Below are 22,160 nucleotides of genomic sequence, written 5' to 3' on the forward strand. Positions count from 1 at the left end.
CAAATGTCAACAATATGGTTGACAAATCAATTTTATATGTAAGCATAGATATAAATCATAAAAACTTCATAAATATTTTTTATCCACAAACATGGAAACTTGGATGACAAATAGCTTTAACATGGGCAAAAAACCCCCATGAATGGGTGGGCACATGGACAGATGGTTAATTCTCTTTCTTTTGCCAGTGAGCTAAGCCTGCAGTAAATTCTGCCCTTTCTAATCGATGTATTTTGCAAGATTATTTTCTAAGCTTTTTCTTCATCGTAAGGCTAAGGGACAGAAAAAGAGATTTTGCTCGGGGCTTATTTTTTGACCACACTATTTTTGTTTTCAGATGGTTCAATTTATCGTTTGTTTCCTAGAATGGAATGGAATGGATAGAATAAAGAATGAATAGAATAGAACAGAACAGAATAGAAAATGTTACTACCGCACTGTGGGCATGACTTGTTTTGTGGGTGTGGCTTGCCAGCCATGTGACCAAGTGGAAGTGGCTTGATGAATATTTATTTATTTATTATTTTATTTATTTGTCAAACAAGTATAGTGTTATAGTACATTTTAACATAACATAACATAAGTAGAACATAGTAATAGAAAGAATAATAAGACGGGGAGGGGCGGCATATAAATCCAATAAATCTAATCTAATCTAATCTTATCGGCTTGCAAGCTCTTTCGTTGTTACTCTCTGCTAAGAATGTATCCAAATCCCTAAGTCTTTGCAGGGTTTTTTATTGCTCTACTTGCTCCGAATGTTTCTTTCCAGATGCTAATGATGTTCCCAGCTCTTACTGGCTTGCAAGCTCTTCCATTGTTACTCTCTCAGAATTTTTTTTTTTAAGTTGAACGGGTCCAAAGACTGGCTACAAGAATGGTGGAAGGTCTTAAGCATAAAACGTATCAGGAAAGACTTAATGAACTCAATCTGTATAGTCTGGAGGACAGAAGGAAAAGGGGGGACATGATCGAAACATTTAAATATGTGAAAGGGTTAAATAAGGTTCAGGAGGGAAGTGTTTTTAATAGGAAAGTGAACACAAGAACAAGGGGACACAATCTGAAGTTAGTTGGGGGAAAGATCAAAAGCAATGTGAGGAAATATTATTTCACTGAAAGAGTAGTAGATCCTTGGAACAAACTTCCAGCAGACGTGCTTGGTAAATCCACAGTAACTGAATTTAAACATGCCTGGGATAAACATAGATCCATCCTAAGATAAAACACAGGAAATAGTATAAGGGCAGACTAGATGGACCATGAGGTCTTTTTCTGCCGTCAGTCTTCTATGTTTCTATGTTTCTATTTATTTATTTGTCAAACAAGAATAGTGTTATAGTACATTTTAACATAACATAACATAAGTAGAACATAGTAATAGAAAGGATAATAAAACGGGGAGGGGCAGCATATAAATCCAATAAATCTAATCTAATCTAATCTTATCGGCTTGCAAGCTCTTTCATTGTTACTCTCTGCTAAGAATGTATCCAAAGCCCTAAATCTTTGCAGTTTTTTTTTATTGCTCTACTTGCTCTGAATGTTTCTTTCCAGATGCTAATGATGTTCGCAGCTCTTACTGGCTTGCAAGCTCTTCCATTGTTACTCTCTCAGAATATTTTTTTTAAGCCCTAACCAGAGGATAAAAATAATCTGCTGAAGCTGACCAGACTAAGGATGCTAGCCAGATGGATATCTGATAAACAGATTCTTTTCCCTATTTTCCTCCCCCAAAACTAAGGTGCATCTTATACTCCAAAAATACGGTAGTTAGGAATGGAGCTTATATCTCTTCTACCCAGAGATCAAATCCCAAGCCTTCTTCATTTCAGAAACACAATGGAGAAGCTAGAATTGGCTATTGACAATATTAAAAAAAGAGAGAGAGATAGTGATGGAAACCTTTACCTATTGCAATCTATTAGAAACAGGCCCGGTCTCGGCCTTTGTACTAACATACCTGTAAAGATAAGATATTATTATTTGGGGAGCACCACAGCACCATTCTGAGATGAATTTGGACAATTATAGAAAGAAGAACACGGAGATAATAATAAACGTGGCCGTGTCCTTTTTTATCTTTCTAAAGCAGATGTCCTGAAATGAAAGGATGTTCGGTTCCAAAAGAGAAGCCGTATCGATTCACCTTTTGTTGGGCAAAAATAATGTATATTTGGAAACATTAATCCATCAAGGTGTTTCACAATGGTGGCTCAAGTTCCTGTTTTGTACCCCAAAACCCTGACTTAGGAGGGTCAAGAGGAAGAATACAACAGCCAATTTTGTAAGGCTGCCATTTTTTGTTAAAATAAAATCTGAACTTCTAAAGCAGTGGTTCTGAACCTGGGGGTCGGGACCCCTTTGGGGGTCAAACGACCATTTCACAGGGGTCACCTATGACCTTTAGAAAAGACAAATTTCCCATGGTGTTAGGAACTAAAGCTGGTGCCTTGGAACATATTTTACAATTGGACCAATCAGGTGCTTACAGTGGGGGTGTCCCACTGACCTTCCTGCCAATCAGCTTAAAGCTCTGTTGGGAGAATTGGCATTAGACTTATGCTTGGGGGTCACCACAACATGAGGAACTGTATTCATGGGTCACGGTATTAATGCACGAATCCCAGCAACCAGTTAGGTCTCACAGAGTGGATCTTCTCCGGGTCCCGTCAACTAAGCAATGTCGCCTGGCGGGACCCAGGGGAAGAGCCTTCTCTGTGGCGGCCCTGGCCCTCTGGAACCAACTCCCCCCAGAGATTAGAACTGCCCCCACCCTCCTTGCCTTTCGTAAACAACTTAAAACCCACCTCTGCCGCCAGGCATGGGGGAATTGAGATCCTCTTTCCACCTAGGCCTTTACAATTCTATGCATGGTATGTATGTATGTATGTTTGGTTTTTATATTATTGGATTTTTAATCATTTCTAATACCAAATTACTATTGTACACTGTTTTATTGTCGCTGTTAGCTGCCCCGAGTCTCCGGAGAGGGGCGGCATACAAATCCAATCAATCAATCAATCAATCAATCAATCAATCAATTAGAAAGGTTGAGAACCACTGTTCTAAAGGCAGAACAAAAAGCAATGGATGGAAACTAAGCAAGGAGAAAAGCAACCTAGAAATAAGGAGAAATTTCCTGACAGTGAAAACAATTATCCAGAGGAACAACTTGCCTCCAGAAGCTAGGGTGCTCCAACACTGGAGGTTTTTAATATGATTTTTTAAATTTATTTTTTGATCAAGTACCGTATTTTTCGAGGTATAAGACGCACCAGAGCATAAGACGCACATTAGTTTTTGGGGAGGAAAATAGGGGAAAGAATCTGCTTACTAGGTATTCATCTGGCTAGCGTCCTTAGTCTGGTCAGTTTCAGCATATTATTTATCCCCCTGGTTAGGGCTTTAAAAAAACTTTATTCGGAGAGAGTAACGATGAAACAGCTTGCAAACGAGTAAGAGCTTGGAACATCATTAGCACATGGAAAGAAACATTCAGAGCAAATAGAGAAATGGAAAAAACCCTGCAAAGACTTAGGGCTTGGAAAACATTCTTCGCAGAGAGTAACAATGAAAGACCTTGCAAGCCGGTAAGAGCTGGGAAGATCATTAGCACCTAGATTAGATTAGATTAGATTTATTGGATTTATATGCCGCCCCTCTCCGCAGACTCGGGGCGGCTCACAACAATGGCAAAACAGTACACAGTGACAAATCTAATATTTACCAATCTAATTACAGTTTTAGGTTAAAAAATTCATAAAAGCAACACCAATATATATAAAAAACAAGCACACAATCAATCATACACCAAAACAACATAGGCAAGGGGGAGATGTTTCAATTCCCCCATGCCTGACAGCAGAGGTGGGTTTTAAGGAGCTTACGAAAGGCTAGGAGGGTGGGGACAATCCTAATCTCTGGGGGGAACTGGTTCCAGAGGGCCGGAGCAACCACAGAGAAGGCTCTTCCCCTGGGTCCCGCCAGACTACATTGTTTAGTCGACGGGACCCGGAGAAGGCCAACTCTGTGGGACCTAACCGGTTGCTGGGATTCGTGCGGCAGAAGGCGGTCCCGGAGATATTCTGGTCCGGTGCCATGAAGGGCTTTATAGGTCATAACCAACACTTTGAATTGTGACCGGAAACTGATCAGCAACCAATGCAGACTGCGGAGTGTTGGAGTAATATGGGCATAGCTTGGGAAGCCTATGATAGCTCTCGCAGCTGCATTCTGCACGATCTGGAGTTTCCGAACATTTTTCAAAGGTAGCCCCATGTGGAGAGCATTACAGTAGTCGAGCCTTGAGGTGATGAGGGCATGAGTGACTGTGAGCAATGACTCCCTGTCCAAATAGGGCCGCAACTGGCGCACCAGGCGAACCTGGGCAAACACCCCCCTCGTCACAGCTGAAAGGTGTTTCTCTAATGTGAGCTGTGGATCGAGGAGGACGCCCAAGTTGCGGACCCTCTCTGAGAGGGTCAATAATTCCCCCCCCCCCAGGGTAATGGACAGACAGATGGAGTTGTCCTGGGGAGGCAGAACCCACAGCTACTCCGTCTTATCCGGGTTGAGTTTGAGTCTGTTGACACCCATCCAGGCCCCAACAGCCTCCAGGCACCGGCACATCACTTCCATTGCTTCGTTGACTGGACATGGGGTGGAGATGTAAAGCTGGGTATCATCAGCGTACTGATGATACCTCACCCCATGTCCTTGGATGATCTCCGCCAGCGGTTTCATGTAGATATTAAATAGCAGGCGGGAGAGGACCGACCCTGAGGCACCCCACAAAGGAGAGACCTCGAGGTCGAACTCTGACCCCCCACTAACACCAACTGTGACCGACTAGTTAGGGCTGGGGGTAAAAAGCTACATTCAGAGTATAAGACACACCCTAATTATCAACCTCTTTTAGAGAGGAAAAAGATGTGTCTTAAAATCTGAAAAATACGGTACATATTGGTAATATACATAGATATAACATTGCTTATATATAAAAGATGGGTACTGATAAGAATTTTTGTAAAAAATGGGGCGCAGAGAAGGTTTGGGGCGCATGCAGAGTGCTTCTGGGTGCCAGTGGAAGGCAAAAACACCCCTTTTTTGCCAAAAACGGCCAGTTTTTGCCCATTTTTCCAAAAAACAGGGGTGTTTTTGTCTTCTCCTAGCCCCCAGAAGCACACTGCGGGCTCCCAAACCTTCTGCACACCCTGGGTTTTTTTGCAAAACATACCCATTTTTTGCAAAAATTGGACACAACACAGGGCTTTGGAAGGTCAAAAATGGCTACATTCGGTGTATAAGACGCACCAACATTCCCACTTTTTTTAGGGGGTGGAAGGTGCTTTGAAAAATACAGTAGATTCTTTTTTTCGATTATACGGGCTAGAATTGTTGGTAAAAAATGTGCGTTTCTCCCTCAACCCAAGCTGAATATTTTTAGTTCTGCAGAAGAGGATAAAACACAGCCTCATAACCCTGACGATTTCCCCAAACAAGACTGGGATTTTTTTCCCCCCTTCCCCTCTCTTCAAATGCCATTTCCTTAAATTTGTCTGTGGGCGAGACACAAAAGCATCTGCTGACTTTAGCAGATGTTTTTAAGTCTTTTGAGATAACAAAGAAGTGAAAAATAAAATAAAAAGGATTTTGTTTTGTTTTTAAATACCATGTTATTTTCAACCAAGTTGATTTGTTATTTTAATAGTTGCTTTTTTAAAAAATGAGACTGAACTAAGGAATGGGGAAAAGATTCTATTTGCAGTTTCTTTGTTCTTTTATGGCCATATTTTTTTTTTAAAAAAGGATATGAAAAAAAAAGGTTTTGGGGACAGGGTGGAAAATGAATGTTGAATCACAGAAATTTTACAGGTAAAACTCGAAAAATCAGAATATCGTGCAAACATTCATTTATTTCAGTAATAATAATAATAATAATAATAATAATAATAATAATTTATTAGATTTGTATGCCGCCCCTCTATGAGAACTCGGGGCGGCTTAAAAGGTGAAACTTAATATATGAGAGGAAACTTTTGCATCTCATTTGGAAACCAAGGACCCAGAATCTAGAGGAAGAATGGAGAGGCACATAAGACAAGATGCTTGAGGTCCTGTGTAACGTTTTCCACAGTCTGTGTTGATTTGGGGAGCCATGTTATTTGCTGGTGTTGGTCCACTGTGCTTCATTAAGTCCATGGTCAACGCAGCAGTCTACCAGGAGATCTAGGAATCTCCTGGGAGGAAACAGGGCTGGAAAAGGCAGGGAGAAGCCTCCATGGGTCCTTTCTAGGAATCTCCTGGGAGGAAACTGGACCGGAAAAGGCGGGGAGAATCCTCCGTGGGGCCTCACTAGAAATCTCCTAGGGAGAAATAGGGCCGGAAAAGGCAGGGAGAAGCCTCCTTGTGGTTTCCCCAATCATTATTTGCTTTTACATTGATTCCTATGGGAAAAATTGCTTCTTCTTACCAACTTTTCTACTTAAGAACCTGGTCATGGAACAAATTAAGTTTGTAAGTAGATGCACCACTGTACGAGCTTTATGGGGATGATGGAGCTGTCACCTGCCCTCACTGCCCAAAGCACCAAAACCTGCTTCAATGACCTTGAGGTTACTGTCCTTGATTGGCCAGCAAACATGCCTGACCAGAACCCCATAGAGAATCTATGAGGCATTGCCAAGAGAAAGATGAGAGACATGAGGCCGGACAATGCAGAAAAGCTGAAGGCCACTATTGAAGCATCCTGGTCTTTACGTAATTTACGTAACACCTCAGCAGTGCCACAGGCTGATAGCATCCGTGCCATGCCGCAATAAGGGAGTAATTACTTCAAAAGGGGCCCAAACCAAGTTTTGAGTACATATGCTTGCTTATTATAATTACAATTACAATTACAATTACAATTACTATTATTATTATTATTAGTAGTAGTAGTATTATTATTTATTAGATTTATATGCCGCCCCTCTCCGTATACTTTTTAGAAGTCTAATATTGTTCTATGTACAATGTATTTTTTATAGAAACATAGAAGATTGATGGCAGAAAGACTTCATGGTCCATCTAGTCTGCCCTTATACTATTTCCTATATTTTATCTTAGGATGGATATGTGTTTATCCCAGGCATGTTCAATTTCAGTTCCTGTGGATTTACCAACCACGTCTGCTGGAAATTTGTTCCAAGCATCTACTACTCTTTCAGTAAAATAATATTTTCTCACCTTGCTGCTGATCTTTCCCCCAACTAACCTCAGATTGTGCCCCCCTTGTTCTTGTGTTCACTTTCCGATTAAAAACACTGTCTTTCTTTCTGAGAATGTTTTCTAAACCTTGTCTTTGTGTATGTGGGGCTTCATTCTCTACTTACTCTGAATGTTTCTTTCCAGCCCTAACCAGGTGCTGTTAATGTTCCCAGCTCTTACCAGCTTGCAAGCTCTTTCATTGTTACTCTCTGCAAAGAAGAATGTTTTCCAAGCCCTAAGTCAAAGTGTTGGTTATGACCTATAAAGCCCTTCATGGCATCAGACCAGAATATCTCCGGGACCGCCTTCTGCCGCACGAATCCCAGCGACCAGTTAGGTCCCACAGAGTTGGCCTTGTCCGGGTCCCGTCAACTAAACAATGCCGTCTGGCGGGACGCAGGGGAAGAGCCTTCTTTGTGGCAGCCCCGACCCTTTGGAACCAACTCCCCCCGGATATCAGAGTTGCCCCCACCCTCCTAGCCTTTCGTAAGCTCTTTAAAACCCACCTCTGTCGTCAGGCATGGGGGAATTGATACTTTCCTTCCCCCTAGGCTTATAAAATTTATGTATGGTATGCTAGTATGTATGATTTGTTTTTTAAATTGGGGTTTTAAATTAACTTAAACTTAAATATTAGATTTGTTTAAATTGTACTATTATTGCTGTGAGCCGCCCCGAGTCTGCGGAGAGGGGCGGCATACAAATCTGATTAATAAATAAATAAATAAATAAATAAGTCTTTGCAGGGCTTTTTTCATTGCTCTAGCTGCTCAGGCTGTTTCTTTCCAGGTGCTAATGACGTTCCCAGCTCTTACTGGCTTGCAAGCTTGTTACTTGTTACTCTCTCAGAATATTTTTTTTTTAAACCCTTAACCAGGTGATAAAATAATGTCCTGAAGCTGACCAGGTTAATGTCTTATATTCCGGTGCATCTTATGCTCCAAAAAATACGATATCTTGGAATGTACATTTACATTCTAAGAATAATAAATGAAGGGAATAGAAAAATATAGAGAGATGGGAGGGAAATCATTTTGTTCACCATAAAAGTACATTCCCATACTCCTAATGAGAACAACTCAGAAAACAGATATTTAATGGACCAGGTCTTATATTTTCCAAATATTTGCTCAGTAATCCATGACTGTTGAATGTCTGCAATGAGCCATATTATTATAGTATACGTCTCAAAAAAAAATAAAGGGAACTCTTAAACAACACAATATAACTCCAAGTAAATCAAACATCTGTGAAATCAAACTGTCCACTTAGGAAGCAACACTGATTGACAATCAATTTCACATGTTGTCGTGCACATTCAACTTTGTACAGAACAAAGCGTTCAATGAGAATATTTCATTCATTCAGATTGGGATGTGTTCTTTGAGCATTCCTTTTAATTTTTTGAGCAGCATATACAGTATTCTATTTTGGCTTATGGGTTTTTGTGTGAATCCAATGGATGCCGTTCTTTTCATAGTATCTCACAGAAACCAGCTAGGTTTATTCAATTACCTATAGTTAGTTAGTTGGTTGGTTGGTTGGTTGGTTGGTTGGTTGGTTGGTTGGTTGGTTGGTTGGTTGGTTGATTGATTGGATTTGTATGCCGCCCCTCTCCATGGACTCGGGGCGGCTAACAACAGTGATAAAAACTGCATGTAGAAATCCAATACTAAAGCAGATAAAAACCCTTGTTATAAAACCAATCATACATACAAACATACCATGCATAAATTATACAAGCCTAGGGGGAAAGAAAATCTCAGTTCCCCCATGCCTGACGGCAGAGGTGGGTTTTGAGGAGCTTACGAAAGGCAAGGAGGGTGGGGGCTATTCTAATCTCTGGGGGGGAGTTGGTTCCAGAGGGCAGGGGCCGCCACAGAGAAGGCTCTTCCCCTGGGTCCCGCCAAACAACATTCTTTAGTTGACGGGACCTGGAGAAGTCCCACTCTGTGGGACCTAACTGGTCGCTGGGATTCGTGCGGCAGAAGGCGGTCCCGGAGATAATCTGGCCCGGTTCCATGAAGGGCTAAACCACCCACAGCTTAAAATGGTACAAGAATTGCAAGTCCATCTATTGTGAAGTGTTGAAAAATCAGCCAAACTTCCCCTCCCTGCAAAACAAGGATTAAAAGACAAGGACCCTGGAAATTTCCAATATAAAGTAGAATTTTGCAAAATAGAAACGGGGTTAAATACTGCTAGTGACGTGAAAGAATGATAAAGCGAAAATGCGATGTAAAAATGGGGGGGAAATCTTTTTGTGTGTGTGTATTTGTGTGTGGCATGAATGCAAAAAACTGAAAGAAATTCTTATTCATTAGCAGAACAATGACTGTCCTAAATATGCCTAAAGTAATCTGCTTTAGGCTGGCATTCTTTTCCAAAACAAAAATGAAAATCCTGATTAAGTGCCAAGGTCTACACCCATGAAAACTCTTCGGGGGGTGGGGGTGGAATTTGTCAGTTGTGTAATTGTAAAATGCTACTTCCCATCTATTTTTCCCCTGTCAAACATTTCGCTTGGAAAGAGTGTTAACCGTTTCATTGCCTGATGTAATCTTGGACACACAAACACAACACAACTGCACCACAACACTCTCATTCATACACCAAGCAATATGCAAGTAGTCCTGGCCTTACAACAGCTTGTTTAGTAATCAATAAACATGTGCCCAAAGCGAAATCTCGTGCGATGATTTTAACAAATTTTGCCCTCTTTTTGCTTCTGCGCATGGGCTCGAAACATTTAAATATGTTAAAGGGTTACATAAGGTTCAGGAAGGAAGTGTTTTTAATAGGAAAGTGAACACGAGAACAAGGGGGCACAATCTGAGGTTAGTTGGGGGAAAGATCAGAAGCAACGTGAGAAAATATTATTTGACTGAAAGAGGAGTAGATGTTTTGAATAAACTTCCAGCAGGCGTGGTTGGTAAATCCACAGTCACTGAGTTTAAACATGCCTGGGATGTTGGTTATGACCTTTAAAGCCCTTCATGGCACTGGACCAGAATATCTCCGAGACCCCCTGCTGCCGCACGAATCCCAGCGACCGATTAGGTTCCACAGAGTGGGCCTTCTCCGGGTCCCGTCAACTAAACAATGTCGGTTGGCGGGCCCCAGGGGAAAAGCCTTCTCTGTGGCGGCCCCGGCCCTCTGGAACCAACTCCCCCCCGGAGATTAGAACTGCCCCTACTCTCCTTGCCTTTCGTAAGCTCCTTAAGACCCACCTGTGTCGTCAGGCATGGGGGAACTGAGACATCTCCCCCGGGCATATACAATTTATGAGTGGTATGTGTGTGTATGTATGTGTGTTTAGAAAATGGGGTCTTTTAAATGTTTTTAGTAGAATTTAGATTTGTTGTAAACTGTTTTTTTTCACTTTGTTGTGAGCCACCCCGAGTCTGCGGAGAGGGGCGGCATACAAATCTAAATAAACATAAACATAAGCAAACATAAACATAGATCCATCCTAAGATAAAATACAGGAAATAGTATAAGGGCAGACTAGATGGACCAGGAGGTCTTTTTCTGTCGTCAATCTTCTATGTTTCTATGTTTCTAAATAAGCAATTTAATACATTTCTCATTTTCTGGGCTTTTCTTTCTTTCTTTCTTTTTATTTCTTTTCCATCCTTCCTTCCTTCCTTCCTTCTTATATACCGCCCAACTCCCAAAGAACTCTGGGTGGCTAATCAATTATTATTATCCATAATATTATTAAGTCTTCTTTCTTTCTTTCTTTCTTTCTTCCTTTCTTTCTATTTCTTTTCCTTCCTTCATTTCCCTTCCTTCCTTCCTTCCTTCCTTCCTTCCCTCCTTCCTTCTTACATACCACCCAACTCCCAAAGAACTCTGGGTGGCTAATCAATTATTATTATCCATAATATTATTAACTCTTCTTTCTTTCTTTCTTTCTTTCTTTCTTTCTTTCTTTCTTTCTTTCTTTCTTCCTTCCTTTCCTGCCTTCCTTCCTTCCTTTTTTTCCTTCCTTCCTTCAACCCTCCTTTCCTTCCTTCCTTTCTTTCGACTTATATACCACCCAACTCCCAAAGAACTCTGATTGGCTAATCAAATGTTATTATTAATAATACAGTGATCCCCCGGGTATTGCGATCCCGGTCATTGCGAAACGGCTATATGGCGATTTTTGAACCCGGAAGTAAAAACACCATCTGCGCATGCGCGCCCTTTTTTCTATGGGCACGCATGCGTAGATGGCGCCCGGCAGATCAGCTGCTGGGCGGCTTCCCTGGGTCTTCCCCCTCTTGCTGGCGGGAGGGCGAGCGGCGGGCATCAGCGAGGAGTTTCCCCACCGCCCACGCAAACTCCTCGCTGCCGCTCGCCCGCCTTTCGCCCGCCCATGCCGTTCGCTCGCGCCGCTTCCCAGCTGAGTCCTGAAGCGAATTGGCTTCAGGACTCAGCTGGGAAGCAGCGCGAGCGAGCGGCGCGAGCGAACGGCTTGTCCGCCGCCTGCCTGCCCGCGCGCCCGCGGCTCGCCCGCCCTTCGCCCGCCCACGCCGTTCGCTCGCGCCGCTTCCCAGCTGAGTCCTGAAGCGAATTGGCTTGAGGACTCAGCTGGGAAGCGGCGCGAGCGAGCGGCGCGAGCAAACGGCTTGTCCGCCGCCTGCCTGCCCGCACGCCCGCGGCTCGCACGCCCACGCCGTTCGCTCGTGCCACTTCCCAGCTGAGTCCTGAAGCGAATTGGCTTCAGGACTCAGCTGGGAAGCGGCGCGAGCGAGCGGCGTGGGTGGGCGGGCGAAGGCGCTTCCCAGCTGAATCCCCTTCCCAGGAACCCCAATCTTCGGCTCCTCGCTAGCGCTGCGGAAGTAAAAACACCATCTGCGCATGCGCAGATGGTGTTTTTACTTCCGCAGCGCTACTTCGCGAAAACCCGATCATTGCTAGGGGTTCTGGAACGGAACCCTCGCAATGATCGGGGGATCACTGTACTATTAACACTTTCTGGCGTTCTCTTTGAAAGTGTTAGTGAGAACTGGGAGCAGTCTCCCAATTTTCTCCTCTAAAGGCTGTTCATTCTTCGTAGGCATCAAATATTTCAAAGGCCTAAATCAACATTTTAGCCACTTGCTGGGAATGTAAACCCAGAGCCCAAGCGAGACAGGAGCCAAGGGGCGTACAGTTCAACCCCTCGGTTTTGCCTCTGCTATTTCCTACTATTATTCGGAACTATTATTCCAACTCCCTTACACCCTGAGCTGTAAATGTCTCAATTCCCATCGGAGTTGTGTAAGGAACTGAAGTCGTGCCATAAATGCCTCTCGAGCAGTCAAAGAAACGATAAACCCCAAACAAGAAGAAATTCCTTCTTTCCCGAGACTATTTCAAAGTAGGGAATTAAAAAACAACAACACAACAACCCACCAGGCCAAAGGAAAAAAATTCTGTGTCAGCCACATCTCAGGACTTCAAAGTTTGAGTAAAAGTGGTCGCTTTTGCCGCCGTCTTTCGATAAATTCAAGTTTTACCTCCATCCCTTCTTCACCCTCTTTTGTCAGTTTTAAAATTAACTTTAATGTTTATTTTTTAATTGGATTTTTATGCTGCCCCTCTCTGAGGACTCAAAAGCCAACACAATATACCGTATTTTTCAGAGTATAAGACGCACCTTTTTTCTCCCTAAAAGAGGTTGATAATTTGGGTGCATCTTATACTCTGAATGTAGGTTCCCGCCCGCCCTGCCCCCCAGCCCTAACTAGCTGCTAACAATCTTCCCAGCTCTTACTTTGCAGGCTCTTTCATTGTTACTCTCTGCTAAGAATGTTTCCTAAGCCTTAAGTCTTTGCAGGGTTTTTTCCATTGCTCTACTTGCTCCGAATGTTTCTTTCCAGGTGCTAACAATGTTCCCAGCTCTTACCGGCTTGCAAACTCTTTCATTGTTACTCTCTGCTAAGAATGTTTCCCAAGCCCTAAGTCTTTGCAGGGTTTTTTCCATTGCTCTACTTGCTCCGAATGTTTCTTTCCAGGTGTTAATGAAGTTTCTAGCTCTTACTGGCTTGTAAGCTCTTTCATTGTTACACTCTCCAAATAAAGTTTTTTTTAAAGCCCTAACCAGGGAATAAAATAATGTGATGAAGATGACCAGACTAAGGATGCTAGCCAGATGAATACCTGGTAAACAGAGACTTTTCTCTATTTTCCTCCCCAAAAACTAAGGTGCGTCTTATATTCCAGTGCATCTTATACTCTTATACTCCAAAAAATATGTTACATGCATTTTTCTATATATTTTAAATGTTTAAGATCAGATAGATTATGCAGCCAAACATTCTACTTGCTTTCCCTGCTGCCTGACCGCACTGTCCACCCATTGTCAGAAATCACTACCCCTAAATCCTTCTCTTCTGAAGTTTTTGCTAACATGGAACTGCCAATACAAGACTCATTGAGGATTCCTATTCCCCAGGTGCATAATTTTAATTTGGAAACATTAAACTGCAGTTTCCATTGCTTTGACCACTTATCTAGTAAAGCTAGATCATTTGCCACATTACAGACGCCTCCAGGAATATCAACCCTATTGCACACTTTAGAGTCATCAGAAAATAGGCAAACCTTCCCTACCAAACCTTCCCCTATGTCACTCACAAACATATTAAAAAGAATAGGACCCAGTATTTTATTGTACTGGAAATAGAAGATATATGGCACTGTTTAATGTGTATGGAGAGGGGGGGGAAATTAAAAAATTACATCTGAATATATGTGCACATTTCAAACCCAAGAATACACACTAAGGTAGAAGCTTGTCCCAAGGATAAAACATCTAGACACAAACTGAGCAACATGGTATATGGAGTACAATGCAGCGAGCCGTGTGCAGATCTGTATGTTGGGGGCACAAAACAGCCACTTCACAAATGCATGGCGCAACCTAGGAGAACAAACCCATCAAACTAGATTCAGGAGTCCATCTGCATATTTAAATGATAAAGGCCATTCTTTCAAAGACAGCAAAGTCCACATTTTGGACAGAGAGGAGCAACGGTTTGAAAGAGGGGTCAAAGAGGCCGTCTATGTCAGAACTGAAGGACAGGACTAATTGGGTGTTTTCTCAAAAGGGCTGCCCAGGTTTAACAGATGTTGTGCATGTTGCCTTTTTAGAACACATTTCTGGAGAAACACAACACGGAAGCACAAAGACAAGTGGAGGATCTCACTTACAGATACTCACCAGTCCTGCAATGGGAGTTGGCAATCTGTTGATCTTTGGGATTAATCCGGGCAATATGGAATTCAATAACCTGTTGCAAGAAAGGAGAGGGGCAATTTTATTATCAGTCACACAATGCTTTCTTTCTTTCTTTCTTTCTTTCTTTCTTTCTTTCTTTCTTTCTTTCTTTCTTTCTTTCTTTCGACTTATATGCCGCCCAGCTCCCGAAGAACTCTGGGTGGCTAATCAAATATTATTACTGATAATATTATTAACACTTTCTCTCTCTCTCTTCCTTCCTTCCTTCTTTATTTCGACTTATATGCCGCTCAGCTCCCGAAGAACTCTGGGTGGCTAATTAAATATTATTACTGATAATATTATTAACACTTTCTCCCTCCCTCCCTTCCTTCCTTTTATATGCCACCCCTCTCCGGGGACTAGGGGTGGCTTACATAGAAACATAGAAGATTGACGGCAGAAAAAGACCTTGTGGTCCATCTAGTCTGCCCTTATACTATTTCCTGTATTTTATCTTAGGATGGATCGGGAACGAATTAATGAATGTAGGAAAAAAGCAAAGCAAAGTAAGAATCACAATATGTAAATATATAATGCTCAAAAAAATAAAGGGAACACTCAAATGACACATCCTAGATCTGAATGAATGAAATATTCTCATTGAATACTTAGTTCTGTACAAAGTTGAGTACGCACAACAGCATGTGAAATTGATTGGCAATCAGTGTTGCTTCCTAAGTGGACAGTTTGATTTCACAGAAGTTTGATTTACTTGGAGTTATATTGTATTTTTTAAATGCCCCCCCTTTTTTTGAGCTGTGTATAAATGTATAATGTATAATATGTATAGATTGATGTATAAGAAATTTGGAAAAAGAACTGAAGGAATGTGAAAAGGTATCGCGAAAACAGAATTATGTAACAATGTAGGATTACTCTAAGCAATAATATAATAATTTGTTTTTAATGAAAAATTTGAAAATCAATAAAGTTTATTTAAAAAGAAAAAAGAAATAGTTTCCTCTAAGCGCACCAAATCTCCCTCCCCAAACGTCAAAGCTATTGACTTGGGATTTAAAAAAAAAAATTTTTTTTTTTTACAAAGCTGGCAAACACAATTGTGTGAGTCAAGATCAGTATCTACAAAGCTGTTGAGAACTTGGACTTCCAATATCTCCAGAACTGGAAGCGTGATGAATAGAAGGCATGGGTCCAACTTGGGACCACCTATACAACACCCATCTCTGGCCAAACGAGACAACTGCGCTGGGACAGTGTAGCTCAACAATTACCCGTAATCAACAAAGTTTCATTACACAAATAAGCCAATTCATCTTGTGCATGATTTAGAAACATAGAAGATTGATGGCAAGAAAAGACCTCATGGTCCATCTAGTCTGCCCTTATACTATTTCCTGTATTTTATCTTAGGATGGATATATGTTTATCCCAGGCATGTTTGAATTGAGTTCCTGTGGATTTACCAACCACGTCTGCTGGAAGTTTGTTCCAAGCATCTACTACTTTTTCAGTAAAATAATATTTTCTCACGTTGCTTCTGATCTTTGCCCCAACAAACCTCAGATTGTGCCCCCTTGTTCTTGTGTCCACTTTCCTATTAAAAACACTTCCCTCCTGAACCTGATTTAACCCTTTAACATATTTAAATGTTTCGATAGTGTCCCCCCTTTCCCTTCTGTCCTCCAGACTATACAGATTGAGTTCATGAAGTCTTTCCTGATAAGTTTTATGCTTAAGACCTTCCATCATTTTTGTAGCCCGTCTTTGGACCCCTTACATTTTATCAATATCAATATCCCCAGAACATTTAAAATTTATTTCCTAAAAATGCAAGTTCCAGGTATAGTTATATTCTTCAATGGGGATTTTAAGTCAGTCGAGACTGATGAAAGTTTAGTAATTTTTAGTAGATTTAATTAAATTTTAAATGTTCCGGAGATTGTGATAGCTATTGCTTCATCATATAAATCCTGAAAGAAATATCAATATTTGCTTCTGGCCATTTATAAGAGGACTGTTATTTTTGCAACCAAGATATTTGGTTAAAAGAAAAGCAATTCTTTGCAAGCTAGCGCAGCTGTTTGGTAGTGGGGTGAAAAAGTCGCTTCTAGAAGGTATGTCCTTTTGCATTCTGGGTCGCTTACACTTAAATTCACCACAATTCAAACTATCCAAGGAGCTGCTGATCCAGTTCTACAGAGGAATCATTGAGTCTGTCATCTGCACCTCTAAAACTGTCTGGTTTGGTTCTGCAACCCAACAAAACCGACACAGACTTCAGAGGAGAATCAGAACTGCAGAAAAAACAATTGCTGCCAACGTGCCTTCCATTGAGGACCTGTATACTGCATGAGTCAAAAAGAGGGCGGGGAAAATATTTACTGACCCCTCACATCCTGGACACAAACTGTTTCAACTCCTACCCTCAAAACGTCGCTGCAGAGCACTGCACACCAAGACAACTAGACACAAGAACAGTTTTTTCCCGAATGCCATCACTCTACTAAACAAATAATTCCCTCAACACTGTCAGACATTTTACTAAATCTGCACTTCTATTTCTACTAATTTTTTTCTCATCATTCCTATCATCCTTTTCCTCCCACTTAGGACTGTATGACTGTAACTTGTTGCTGTATCCTAAGATTTTTATTAATATTGATTGTTTCTTCATTGCTTATTTGACCCTTATGACAATCATTAAGTGTTGTACTGCATGATTCTGGACAAATGTATCTTTTTCTTTTTAAAAAAATAATTTCATTTCATTTCATTTTATTGGATTTGTATGCCACCCCTCTCCGTAGACTCGGGGCAGCTAACAACAGTGGTAAAAACAACATGCGACAATCCAATACTAAAGTAGCTAAAAACCCTTATTTTAAAACCAATCATACATACAAACATACCATACATAAATTGTAGAAGCCTAGGGGGAAAGAATATCTTAATTCCCCCATGCCTGACGACAGAGGTGGGTTTTAAGAAGCTTACGAAAGGCAAGAAGGGTGGGGGCTATTCTAATCTCTGGGGGGAGTTGGTTCCAAAGGGTCGGGGCCGCCACAGAGAAGGTTCTTCCCCTGGGTCCCGCCAATCGTTAATGTTATTGAATATATAAATATTTTAAAAAGACATCAAATACTTTATCATGTGGATACAGCTTCAATTGCATTGTTTCTTATAATACAAAACAACACATATCACATCACATAACATATCCCTAAACCCTTCCCCCTCCCAAACTGTAGCTTAAGATAGTTCTTTCTTTGTATGTTTTCACGGCCTATAACAACAGCGGTTATTTTCCACCTTTAAGTTTAAGAAATAAATAGTAATATTGTAATTTGCTCTATATCTAATTTTAATTTTAGTTAGAAATTCTAAAATCGAACACTGAGAGCATCTGCACCAAAGACAAATTCCTTGTGTGTCTAATTGCACTTGGCCAATAAAAAATTCTACTCTATAATTTACACCTAAGATTAGTTGCACAAGGAACACTGGGGGGAAAATATGTCAAGGTTTATCAGCCAAAGCTGATCAGTGACCTCACTTGCCACTGAGGCCCTGTAGTTATCCAACTGCCAAAGCTGGATTAAGGAGGAGGTCTGCGTTGTAAATCTTGTCCTGAAGTCCCAGCGTGACCCTATCAATCTCAGAGGGCTCCCCCATTCTAAGAAGGCCACTCTTGGAAACTTACCGTATTTTTTGGAATATAAAATGCACCCTTTTCCCCTATAAAAGAGGGCGGAAATGTCGGTGCGTCTTATACACCGCATGCAGCCTTTTTTGGCCCCCCAAAGCCCCACCCTGTGTCTGTCTGTCTGTCTGTCTGTCTGTCTGTCTGTCTATCTATCTATCTATCTATCTATCTATCTATCTATCTATCTATCTATTTATTTATTGGATTTGTATGCCACCCCTCTCCGTAGACTTGGGGCAGCTAACAACAGTAATAAAAACAGCATATAAACAATCCAATATTAAAACAGTTAAAAACCCTTATTATAAAACCAAACATACAGACAGACATACCATGCATAAAATTGTAAAGGCCTAGGGGAAAAGAGTATCTCAGTTCCCCCATGCCTGGTGGTAGAGGTGGGTTTTAAGAAGCTTACGAAAGGGAGACACACACACACTGCTCTGCTTTGGTTTCAAAGGCGTGAAAAAGCAACAAAGTCCAGCACACAAGATTCCTGACAAAACTGCAACAGATATTCTTCTACAATGGCCAAACCCACATGCTGCTATTTATAGCAGCAGCCCTAATTACTGGAGCCCCACCCAAACACAGGTGGCCTCCCTTATTTCCTGTAATATGTTCTTACTTGGTCTCTTCTACGCATAATTCTGCGCTTGTGTGGGTCCAAGACGTCATCATCTGAAGCTATAGAAGATAAGGAGGATTGACTGCCTTGGCTGTGTGCCAAGCCCTCCTCTGCCGAGTCACTCCCACCTTCTTCTTCGTCCGAGGAAACTAAACTCTGAACTGATTCTGTCGGCAATAACACAGGCCAGTGACATGCTGAATTTTCCCCTGCATCCACCTCCCCATTCCCTGGGGCAGGAGCTGGGCCAGAGCCAACCACAACAGATGGAAGGCAGAAGGAGGAGGGGATGACCGAGGGGTTAGATAGCCTCATCGACCCAATGATCTTGAATTTGGGCAAACACAGGGAGAAAGGAGAAGACAGGAGAAGCTGGCGTGCTTCAGTTGTTGGGGTCAGAAGGAGATGGATGTGATTCAGCAACTGTTGTGGTTGGCTCTGGCCCAGCTCCTGCCCCAGGGAATAGGGAGGTGGATGCAGGGGAAAATTCAACATGTCACAGGCCTGTGTTATTGCCGACAGAATCAGTTCAGAGTTTAGTTTCCTCGGACGAAGAAGAAGGTGGGAGTGACTCGGCAGAGGAGCCCAGGCAATCAATCTCCCTTATCTTCCATTGATTCAGATGATGACGTTTTGGACCCACGCAAGCGCAGAATTATGCGTAGAAGAGACCAAATAAGAACATATTACAGGAAATAAGGGAGGCCACCTGTGTTTGGGTGGGGCTCCAGTAATTAGGGCTGCTGCTATAAATAGCAGCATGTGGGTTTGGCCATTGTGGAAGAATATCTGTTGCAGTTTCGTCAGGAATCTTGTGTGCTGGACTTTGTTGCTTTTCACGCCTTTGAAACCAAAGCAGAGCAGTGTGTGTGTGTGTGTCTCCCTTCGTTGGAAGAAGAAGGGGTGTGAAGTTTCTCCACAGCTGCTGGCAAAGTACTTAATGACTGCTTAAGGGACATTGTACAGACTACAGGGTTGTTTTGGGAAGAGTGCTCTTTGCAATACAAAAAGAGTGCTTAGTTTATTTTGACTTTTGTGATAAAGAACATTGTTTTGAATTTTCAAACGTGTGTGTGTCTGAAATTTGTATCCTTGAATTTTCGGCAGGCTCCTATCAGAGAGCCCGGCAGAACAGCAACCGAGCACAAAAATATAACCTGTAAAATAGAGCTGAGTAAAGAATATCCGAAATCTTTGGCAAACTTGTTTCACTTCAGCGGACGTTTAACTATTTAAATAAATCAACCAAAGCTGTTCCCCATCCTCCTCCTCTCCAGACTTAAATGATGAATTGTTTGGAGCCAAACTTGCAAAGCTAAATGTGTAGGGTTGGCAAATATCGTGTCTACACACTCTTCTTTCAAAAGACATTTTAAATCAAGTACGGTGAAGACGTATGGCAGCTGGAGATAGAACCCATCCCTGGAAAGCATAAGGCTCTTTGAATTAACCTACCGTATTTTTCAGACTATAAGATACACCGATGTATAAGACGCACTAAGATTTCAAAGAGGTTCTTCTGTCGGGCTCTCTGGTAGAATCCTCCCAAAAATTCACAGGTACAAATTTCAGACACACACACGTTTGAAAATTCAAAACAATGTTCTTTATCATGAAAATTCACTTAAACCAAGCCCTCTTTTGGTATAGCAAAGAGCACTCGTCTCCAAACAAACTGGTAATTTGTACAAGTCCCTTATCAGTTCTGTGATACTTAGTTTGCAGCTGGGAGGTAATTCACAGTCCTTCTTCTTTCACAAAGTGAAACACACTTTGCTCTGGTTTAGTTTCAAAGCGGGGAAAAATCAGCACACAAAAGGTCAAAGTCAGTAAAGCAGTCACGAAACACAACGATCAGATAATCCTCCACAATGGCCAAACCCACAGGCTGCTATTTATAGCAGCCTCACTAATTACCACAGCCCCACTCAACCACAGGTGGCCTCATTTTCTTTGATAATAATCTCTCAGTTGTTGTTGCCTATGCATCGCTCTCCGCATGCGTGGCTGTATCATTAACTCTTGTTCTGAATCCAAGGAGGAGCTAGATAATTGATCTCCTTCTGAGCTGTCTGCCACACTCTCCTCCTCCCTGTCACTCATGTCTTCTTAGTCAGAGGAGCCTTCATCAGCAGATTCCACCGGGGGCAAAACAGGCCTGCAGCATGTGGATGTCTCCCCCACATCCACAGTCCTTGGGGCAGGAGCTGGGCCAGAGCTAACCACAACAGAGGTAAGTAAGGAAACAAAAAGTTCTTGTCCTCCCGGGCCCCCAAGAGCACCCTGCAAGCCTCCCAAACCCTCTGCTCACCCCATATTTTGCACACACACAAAAAAGTCCAGCTTTGTCAGATTCTGGTAAGAACATTTTGTTGTGTCCAGGATGCAACATGCTTTCTGCTTGTTTTTTGTTAAGGATTGTGCAAAGTATCCCTTCTCAAACCCCGGGGGCCACTCTGGAAACAGAAAAGGACCAGCCCGTGGAGCCTCTGCCAACAAAAACGAAGCTTCATAGGGCCCACATGACCCTCCCGGGCTATTTTCAGCTGCAATAGCCTCCTGCAGCCCTTTGCCAGCGAAAATGGAACTTGGGGGCTATAACTGCTGAAAATGACATCAGGGAGGGGGCGTTGCTTATTCTGTGGGTGAGGGACATTTATGATTGCTTTTGGCTCTGGAAGCAAAGATCGAACTACAGTGTTCCCTCGATTTTCGCGGGGGATGCGTTCCGAGACCACCCGCGAAAGTTGAATTTCCGCAAAGTAGAGATGCAGAAGTAAATACACTATTTTTGGCTATGAACAGTATCACAAGCCTTCCCTTAACACTTTAAACCCCTAAATTGCAATTTCCCATTCCCTTAGCAACCATTTAGATTATTACTCACCATGCTTCTTTATTAAAGTTTATTTTAAAAAATATTTATTAAAGGTGGACGAAAGTTTGGTGATGATATATGACGTCATCGGGCAGGAAAAACCGTGGTATAGGGGGGGAAACCGCAAAGTATTTTTTAATTAACATTTTTGGAAAACCGTGGTATAGACTTTTCGCGAAGTTCGAACCCGCGAAAATCGAGGGAACACTGTATAATCTTTCTCGTACATAGTAAAAGGCAGAATAGGCTCCTATTCTGGCCAACGTCCTTCTCTGGATTTAAATTTTTGTCCCGAATGAAACTCGATATTTTCCTCCAGTCTAAAATACCAGACAAATCCATGAAGCCAATAACAACTTCTTGTTCAAATATCCAGCAGCATAAATTTGAGGAAAGTGTCAAGCTTTCCTCATTTCACCCATTTGTTCCTGTGGGAACAAATAATTGGCTTATGTATATGAATACAGGTTCCTAACATAACAAA

The 22,160-nt window shown here is 41.9% G+C and overlaps 1 protein-coding gene across 3 annotated transcripts in view; it reads right to left on the reverse strand.

Annotated features, from left to right (window-relative positions):
- Window positions 1–22,160, reverse strand: part of LIMCH1 (LIM and calponin homology domains 1) — a 228,193-nt gene that overhangs the window by 123,334 nt on the left and 82,699 nt on the right. For all 3 annotated transcript variants that reach the window (XM_070757047.1, XM_070757045.1, XM_070757049.1), the window contains one exon: window positions 14,447–14,516. In XM_070757047.1, the coding sequence (XP_070613148.1) occupies window positions 14,447–14,516 (70 nt within the window). The remainder of the gene's footprint in view (window positions 1–14,446; window positions 14,517–22,160) is intronic.

Source organism: Erythrolamprus reginae, chromosome 7 (genome assembly GCF_031021105.1).
Source record: "Erythrolamprus reginae isolate rEryReg1 chromosome 7, rEryReg1.hap1, whole genome shotgun sequence".
In the NCBI taxonomy this organism is placed as follows: domain Eukaryota; kingdom Metazoa; phylum Chordata; class Lepidosauria; order Squamata; family Dipsadidae; genus Erythrolamprus; species Erythrolamprus reginae.